General features: G+C 36.0%; 2 protein-coding genes across 3 annotated transcripts in view; one reads left to right on the top strand and one right to left on the bottom strand.

Annotated features, from left to right (window-relative positions):
- LOC113229220 (suppressor of lurcher protein 1) overlaps nucleotides 1-9,557 on the bottom strand; it is a 695,358-nt gene that overhangs the window by 264,749 nt on the left and 421,052 nt on the right. The window lies entirely within an intron of this gene.
- LOC113229221 (annexin A7-like) lies at nucleotides 3,427-8,285 on the top strand. Its single transcript, XM_026462750.1, has 3 exons — nucleotides 3,427-3,575; nucleotides 4,849-5,287; nucleotides 8,205-8,285. Exon 2 carries the CDS (start codon nucleotides 4,859-4,861, stop codon nucleotides 5,264-5,266), a length of 408 nt encoding a protein of 135 aa, XP_026318535.1. The 5' UTR covers nucleotides 3,427-3,575; nucleotides 4,849-4,858; the 3' UTR covers nucleotides 5,267-5,287; nucleotides 8,205-8,285.

Raw genomic sequence — 9,557 nt, 5'->3', positions numbered from 1 at the left:
TTCTACAGAGGTCAACTCGTTTTGATATTATTTTGAAACATTACATTCTACATTTTGTAACAATAATGGCATGAACGATTAGTTGCTATATATATATTGTGGACGATTTTTATATAATGTATCCAAGATGAAGATGAAGATAAACAATATACGAATGTCAATTGCAACTTTCGATTCTCGGATTATCGATTATCGAAATCTCAACTGCACGCAGTTTAAACCACGACTGCAAGTGGTTAATCATGACTACATTTACAGTTGACCGTGTTTACTGCACACATGCAGTCCGTCAAGTAGGAGCCAATGTTGACAATAATAAAAACGCCTTACAATTTTGGCAAAGCAAAGTGGCCATTAGAATAATTGCACTGTACTATAATGAAAGTGCGTAAGTAATATAATTTACTCGCAAGCGAGATTCGATTTTGTTGCATCTTCAATCTAATCGTGTTTAAACTGTTTAAGCAAGTCGCATACTCTGCTCAATTGTACACGTGCAATTCGTGTCCATAACATTATTATTCTACGTGATTGCACTTCGAGTATAACAATTTGCAACCGCAAATTTGTATTCCCGCGAAATCGCACATTATATCTACTCAATTACGACGAGCGCGCATTAATTTTTTCTTTTACTGAACTTTCGCTTATTCCCAGTAGCTATGACAATCGAAATTCAGTACCTGTATGTGCAAATTTGGGGGCCCCTGCTGATCTACAAATACATACATAATATAATAATTGAAAGCGAGCAGATCCGTTACTTCCAATTTACTCGTGTTCCTGTCGGACTCAAGTTGAGGCATATGCGTACATGTCAAACAGTTATTTAAATGACATACTCACACTACACACGACACTACACAGTCTTGATAATCAACCCGTCGTACGTTTATCGCAAGAATTAATTCCATTGTTTAAAGTTTGGCGCGTTTACTTGGCCAAACGGTCAAATAATTTGTTGTTTCATAATTTTTCTGAGTCACATAGTGCTTTGTGAGAATCAATTTCACACAAAGCACTGTGTGAATCAATTTCACACAAAGCACTGCGTGACTCATAATATCGCAAAGGTGCTAGAGTTGTCAAAGAAAACGCAGTGGTTTTTATGAATCAAATTCACACAAAGCACTGACTGAGTTACAATATAGAAAAGGTGCTAGGGTTGTCAAAAAAGAACACAGTGCTTTGTGTGAATCAATTTCACACAAAGCACAGTGTGAGTCATAATATCGCAATGGTTCTAGGGTTGTCAAAAAAACGAAGTCGAGAGGGATGATACGCGCCCAGAGCATATTCTAATCAAATATTATTGACGTCATAAGTCCCACTTTAGATTGGTGTTTCTGCCAACTATACAGTGAATATCGTAAGATTCTGTGGTGCCAGCAATGATTATGGATGCATCTCTCGCTAAGTTAGCTACTCTTGCTCATTTAGAGCTGCACTTCTAATGTCCAAGTTAATTAAAACTGTAAACGACCATAGCTGTCTCGCATTCTAATTGCAGAAATATTTACATTCAACTATTCCTCGATCTTGAATTAAATCGTTTCAGCTTAGATGGTCCATTTTCGTATGACTCAATGTAAATAAAATGTGGCTAATATTCTGCAAGACCGAAAGCACTAAACCCTTTTTGCATTGTACGTAGAATCATGCATAATGTGAGGCCGTGAGAAATAATGACTCGGTATTGTTACATATATATATATATATAATTACAAACATAATAACACTCCCAACGTTCATAATTTTAGTACAAGTAGCGCTCCTTGTGAAAGAGTTCGTCCAGGGACCTCAGATTACAAAACAATAGTCTGATGGAGCGGGCCGAACACGAAAGTGAAGCCACCAAACCAAAAAGCGAATACAATTCGTATGTGTGTGAGCATCGAATAATTTTTACTTTTGTGTAAACATTAAATAATGCATGCATATACACATAAAATGGTCCAATTACAGCGGCCCAAAATTGTTTTTAGGTAAGTCAGATTTACCTAAATTGTTCTCAAACCAATGTCTTATCGCCATAATGTAACTATATAAAAGAAAATGTTCAAAAACAGGTAAAATTTTAGGTATATGCATACAGAGAACTTTCATTGTAGTGTGCATATATCATAAACAGAGTGATTTTGTAAGAAAACGTGTCAATAAAATAAAAAAATAATTATGGTATGTACATGACTTTATAGATTCTTTAGTTTCATTGGGAACCAAACAAGTTTTATCAAACTAGAAAATGATGTCAGTGCTATGAAATTGATTACAAAGTTAATTTATTAATAAAAAATTTAATAGAAAAGTATTTAATGGTGAGATTGCGTTACTTATCAAAATTAGAAACGAATGCTAGATGTGTAGACGCGAAACGGTAGTACTATACCCTATACAAAAAAATATAAACAAATGTGTACAAAATAAAGATTATATAGTAACTGTGATTCTAATAAATATTTTGAACTATTAAAGTTTTCCAATTTTAAAATATCTTAATAAAATATTCTCTCCTTTGTGTGATGAAAATCAAATAATAACAATTAAATATTAACTTATATTTCATATATGTAATTTGTTTGATATCCTAATAAAACTTAAATACCTATATTGCAAAATAACATATCAGTTTGTAACATTAATATTCTAGAAAGCAACAGAAAAAAATGCGAGACATTTTTCGCTGCATCTGGCAATCTTACACGCACACAAATGCATGTCCCTACAGTGCCCTTCCCAGTTGTCACGCACACAATAAATGAAAACCGGCTTCACTTCGTTTGTTGCGTATGCTCCATCTGCTTATTGCTTTGTAATCTGAGCCAGGGAAGTACTGCCACCTTGTCTATTTCTGTCGCCAAGCATTACTGCGTTCCGATTTCGAAGGGTAAGGGTCTGGTGAAATTATAGGGACTTGTCAACTTATGTCTCAGGATGACGGGCATAGTGGCCCCTCGGATCTTTATTACTCAAAGCTCTGAGTGGTATTGCAACTGTTATGGACAGGCGTGTCGCTTACCACCAAGCGCACGAATTGTTCGTCCCGTCACTTTATCAAAACATATAAGCTGCTAATAAAAAAAAAATTAATGTTCCTAAGACAGTTTCACTGTATCTTCTATGATTTCGGATTTCCACATATTGACCCAGTTAAAAAAATACTGTATATTATACAATCAGCGTTGTGGATCTCTACTCTTCTCAAGTGCCCTTTGGATTCACAGCTCTCTTGCTCAACATAGATTTAATTATCATTCGTAAAGTTTTCCTCTGTAAAAACCGAGGCGACATGTACAGGCGGCCGCACAATTGATTTCAAGTTCGCCGTCATTTTCAGTCTGACGTAAATCCGACTATGAGTATCTTTATCGATTGTATATCATTTTCATATAAAGGCAAAAATACTGTCATAATGTCTATAGTCGCTTCGTACTGCGCAGGCGTCTGAATCATATTGTAGGTTTTACAGCAGTGACGGACAAGTGACAGTGGCCCATTCGGAGTGGATTTTTCACGTAGTGTCTACACCATTTTGACTAATTGAATTTTCGTATTTAGTCCAACACATTTAAAAGGTAAGGTGCATACCTATTATAATTTGATATTATAAGGTGCGTACATAGTCTACAGGATCACGGAGAGTATACTTTAGAATTGCACTATTAAATTCTGCCTTCCCCTTTCCATCATCGGGGGACTAGACGTAGGCTTGGGTTCCACCCCTATGTAGTGCATATTTCAAGGATTCTCACGAAACATTACGCTTCCATATTTATATTACTATAGAGTTAACGTTCTAACTTGGGCCTTATTAAGGCGAGAATGAATAGACATTGTTTAGGTGTGAATGCTACGTTGTCGAGCTCATCGTCATTTTCCACCGGGTGAGATAGAGGTCAAGTGCGCATACACAAATTTCAAGTTACCTATTTAAAATAATGTAACCCATTGAATTAGTTAATACACTATGTTTATATGTTTTAGAAGCAGTAGAGATCCTTGTGAAAGAGTTCGTCCAGGGTTACCTATTTCTGCCGCCAAGCAGTAATGTCAGTATAACTGTGTTCCGGTTTTGTGCTTGTAATTGTGGACTGTGTGAATAGTGTGTTGTTGTTGTTCATCCTGTCACTTAATATTATTAAAAAAATAAAGACCGTTCACTTGTTCATTATTTTGTGAGTACATATTGTAATATATTGTATAGGTTGTTCAAGGTGAACTGTACACAAATAAGTCGTCAATACTATGTTTTCGTATACGCACTAGTAACCGTAATACCTAGTGTATACATAAACAATACTATATTTCTTAAAACCTAGTTCTGCAATACAACACTGCACCCATAAAATAGATATTGAAATTCTAGTCAGGAGTACCACCATTAAATTAATTTGTGTAGTTCCGGCATCGATTTTTCATTATTAATAATTGATTATATAGTTCGTGGTAAATAATTCTTCAAGAAATATCCCTTTTCTTAGTAATCTCCGTCTACGTGGCAGCAGAGCTATCTATTATTCATCGGGACTGTTGCACAGAATATCTACTAATAAACAAGTGGGGTGTTCTTATCTTTCAAAACTTTACACATTATCAATACTTGAAAACATTTTATTGTCACGTTCCTTACATTTAAAAAGTGATATTGTGCCAAATACTTCCAATCATTAACGATAAAATTCTGATAAAATAACGATTAAGTGTTTGTTAAATGATAACGCACCATACAATTTTAAATATTGTTCCGTAGTTGTATTGTTCTATCAAAAGTATTTCGAAGGACTAAAATAAGTAGCGCATTAAAAAAGTATTCCTGAGTAACATTTGATATATTTTTTTTATGTATAGCGTTAGCGCGATGGGAAATCAAGCCCCCACACATCCGCCAATAGTTATTCAACAAGCGCCTCCACCCGACGGAGGACACCCTCCATATCCGCCGCATCTTGGACACCCTCCACCGCCCGACGGTGGATATCCTACGCATCCGCCGCAATATGGATACCCTCCACCACCCGACGGAGGATACCCTACGTACCCGCCCCAACATGGATACCCTCCACCACCCGACGGAGGATACCCTACGTACCCGCCACAACATGGCTACGCTCCACCACCCGACGGAGGATACCCCACGTACCCGCCGCAACACGGATACGTTCCACCACCCAACGGTGGCTATCCTGGATACGCTCCACCGCCCGACGGAGGATACCCTGGGTACCCGCCACAACCTGGATACGGAGGATACAACCAACCTAGATAAAAAGTTACTTTTGTAAATAAGGTTAGTATTATTATTTTTTATTTGTTTCATGACATAAAGTGACGGGACGAACAGGCCGTGCGCCTGGTGATACGCGACACGCCTATCAATACCAGTTGCAGTGTCACTCAGAGCTTTGTATCGCAAAGATCTGAGAGGCACTGCCACTGCCCCCGTCACCTGTGACATAAAGTTGCATTATATCGTGTTGGCTTTGTAGTGTCACCACAACTCATATCCTTATTTGTACAATACTAGATGAGTTATTTATTGCACTATCTTTAGAACACGATAAGATTAGTTTTGCCTTGGTACCTGAAGGTGTTATGGCAAATGCACACTTGATTTAGAAGTGTTTAGTGGAACAGTGCTGCCTAAAGTAGCTGAGACATTAGACAGGTAACATGCGTACTATTTGTTCATTTATTGAATTGCAACCAAGGTTACTTTAAAATTTACAATGTGTACGTATGTTCTTAATAATAAGTAATAATATACAGTACCCTCAACACTCGTAAACACAATTAATTAGTAGTGTAATATTTGTATAACTATGTTTATTACCTACAATGCAAAAGTTCTGGGCTATAATATTTTAATTCAATAGATATTTAATTGTGACACGGTGAACAACTCTATCTTCCCTTCTATCGGCTATAAAATAATATTTTAAATTATTACCTGGGGCCCAGGTCTGCAAATTATATATATTTATTTTTTATTCATTCATTTATTTATTTATTGCAATTCACATGTATGCATCCTTAATTCTATGGTACTAATCAAACATATGAAACCCAGAAGGACGTTGCAATGTCTGGAGACAGAGACAGATTGAAGTCTTAATCAATTACAATTCTTTAATCTAATTATCAATCTATTAATTTTATTAAATATAATAAGAAACTACTAATCATTAAAGTGTTCTGCTAAGAAGTAAGCATTTGTATTTAGTAGAAATTGCTTTAGAACTTTATAAATTTTTTTATCACATTGTTTATTTTTTGATTGATCGTTTAATTTATTATAATTTTTAGTACCATTGAATTTGGGCTACTGTTATGTAATTTCAGTTTTGATCCTGTCAGTAAGCCAAGTTATTTTTAAATCGCGTCTCAAAGCGTCGTCTTTGGTCTTTTAACTTTGTAAAAAACTGTGGATTTTGTTCTTACAAATATGCAACTTTCAGTAATATAAAATACCTACATGTTAGTATTAAGATTCCAGTTCTTTAAAATGCGATTGGCAACATTCAGGGTTTTTGATATTGCATAGTATTCGTACACACTTTTTTGTAGCATAAATGTATTATGAATGTCAGTAGGTACTGTTTCCCCGGAGTGCCTCGAAAACTACTTTGTCTATTTAAAGCCTTATAGACATATTGATAGTTAAGTTTAAAGTTGTTCATATTTCAATGCTATTGGGTATATTAAACCAGAAAAAACAATGGCTACGGTAGTTAGGCTGAGGACGCCGAAATGGCTACGGTAATTAGGCTGAGAAGAGAGAGTGAGAGTTAATCTGCTCTTTAATAGCGAGTGCATCAGTGCACGTCGATGGCGTATTCTACTAATTATTTGACTTAAAAAAATATATTTGATTTAAATACTAAATTGATTAAACGAGATGAAAATCAAGATATGCGTAGTGATTTCCAAGGTTGTTTTAGGCAACATCGATTGTTAAGGATTTAATGAATGAATCTCATCACTGCTATTTCACTGACTCTTTACTAAGAGCGTTTGCGTATTACGTCCGATTCTTGTCAGTTCCGTATCCGAGAAATGACGGTCCGAAATGTCACAGTGATAATTTTATCTCTAGTTGTAGAAGCGATATTCGTATTTTCTCGAGTTCGCATCGGACTTAGTGCACAAGCGACATACGAAGTGGGTCCGAGTTTTCTGCATTTGTATAGTCTCGGATTCGGAACTTATACGAATGCTAAGACTCAACCGCCATTGCAACTAAGTTTTAGCAGAATAACACATATTATCATAATTGCTATATATATATATATATATATATAATCTCAGTGGATTTCGATGGAATTACAACGACCAGTGATTTTAAGAAAATTAAGGGCTCATCAACCTTTTTTTCTTCTTCATATTGTACGTCATTATACTTCAATGTTCACGATAAGCGCGAGGTACTACTCTTAAACATTCACAAATTTATGTACCATAGAGATTAAAAATAGGTATAAAGTCTATATTGAGAAGCAACCGCTCTTCGACTAGTCTTACCATACTTCGATTATATAACCAGAAATAGAGATGAAACGTCATTTAATTTGTTTGAAAACTTTTCCGCCAAATGATTTTCTCCGATTGGCCAGCCCGAATCGAAATAATTGACGGGTGTCTTCAATTGTTTTACTTCAAATCGACCAGTTTAACTTGAGCTTCGCTATAATGGACAGAAATTGAAAATTACATATTTAATTACCGATGAAATGTGATTCCGTTTCTTTTGTAATTAGATGTTTTACTGTTTTTCCCATATCACCGAATGGAAAAGCCCCCCATAGTTAGAGATGTTATATTTGTTACAATAAACATAGAATATTTTTGGAACATACGGAAACGTACACACAGGTCAGTTATTGGCGCTGTACTATTTGAGCTTTCTAATTCATGATTTCAGTGCAAACGAGAGTTGATATTTAAAAGTGATATTAGGCCAATTGGCCCGATGATGAGTTGCCAGGTATGGATGGCCCTTATATCGTCTCTATTTCTGGTTATATACTCGATGGTATCACATCACCGCCCCCAAGAGTTCGCTTAGCCCGAATGTTAAACAAAACTATATGAGAAACTGCTTGCATTACTTTACCTTGTTCATTATTAAATTTTTATTCCACTTTCTCGTTTCTTGAATAAACTGTTACTTATTCTCCAAAATTATCCCTATAACTTTTCTATTCAAGAATGGGGTGCAACATATCGTGTCGGCCCTGTTGCTGCTGCTGTATACCCTGCCTCTGCTGCGACTGCTGCGGCGAACCCCCGCGAAGAGTAGTTCACTATCACCATCACGCAACACCAGCTACTACTCTCATTGTTAATCAACCACCACCGCCTTACGCTTCAAGAAGATAGAGAAATAAGCAAACAAAAATAATGTGTCGGTAAAAAGACTGACTCATATTCTGAATTGCAGGCATGGTCGAAAAAATATTCCTAGCTTACGTCCTCTGTCATTTAATGGATGGAGGTATCTCCATCCATTAAATGACAGAGGACGTAAGCTAGGAATATTTTCTTCGAATTCAGGAAATTTGTAATTTGTCAATATAATACGATATGTCTTCCGTACCCTTACAATCAGTACTACTACTCCGTAACGTAATAAATCTTGCTCTTGAAACAAAGATAAATGTGTTATTGATTGCTTGACTGTACGCAAGTAGAGTAATAACCAAGAGCAACGTAGTAAAGTCTGAGTTGACCGATAAAGACAGATTATACAAGCAGTGTTGTAAAAAACTCGAGTCCGGGAGTCTGCATTTATAAACTCGACTCAATTTTATACGGCTAGGTGGCCTGAAACACTCACGAGTCGGAGTCGAGCGCGAGTCATCGGAGCACGGATTCGAGTCTAAAAAGAAGTCTAGTCGCACATTTAAGTCTAGTTTTGTACAAAACTCGAGTTCGGAAACTCGATTTCCGACTTCTACTCTACAAATTCTGGAGCACGATAAGCGTGGTTCAGTTTTACTGGACAATTACTATTGCCAACGAATTAAATAGAAACCAAAAACCCAAAATAGTTATTTAAGAAAAAAAGAAGATAGATAAGAGATAATACTTAATTACACCACAGTAGTTATACTACAGCTTAACACACCACACTACAACACCGCTCAGTGGGTACTTACCAGGCTCAAGCTCGACTCGTTACCGAAACAGACTCGAACTTGAGCGTGACTCGTTATATAAATAGACTCGAGCACTAACGTCGAACTTGAGTCTATTGGCTCGTAATACAGCAGTGGAGTCTCTCTGTCTTTATGAGTCGAGTCTTGTGAATTAGAGTCCAGTCTTAAAATGTAGACTCCCAGTCTCGAGTTTTTTACACCACTATATACGAGTATTTGTCACGTTTTCTAAATAAGTATTTATCTACTTTTATTGAACTGTTTGCATATTATATTGAATTATTTCAAGATATAGAAAATTACATGGAACACTATTGGTATTTTAATTATGAGTCAACTCAGATAAAGGCATAATGGAATTACTCTTCACAAAGACTAATCTAAGCTGTTATTATTTCTTAG

This window comes from Hyposmocoma kahamanoa, unplaced genomic scaffold (genome assembly GCF_003589595.1).
Source record: "Hyposmocoma kahamanoa isolate Upper Pololo Valley unplaced genomic scaffold, ASM358959v1 296, whole genome shotgun sequence".
NCBI lineage: Eukaryota > Metazoa > Arthropoda > Insecta > Lepidoptera > Cosmopterigidae > Hyposmocoma > Hyposmocoma kahamanoa.
This window is presented reverse-complemented; position numbering and strand designations above follow the sequence as displayed.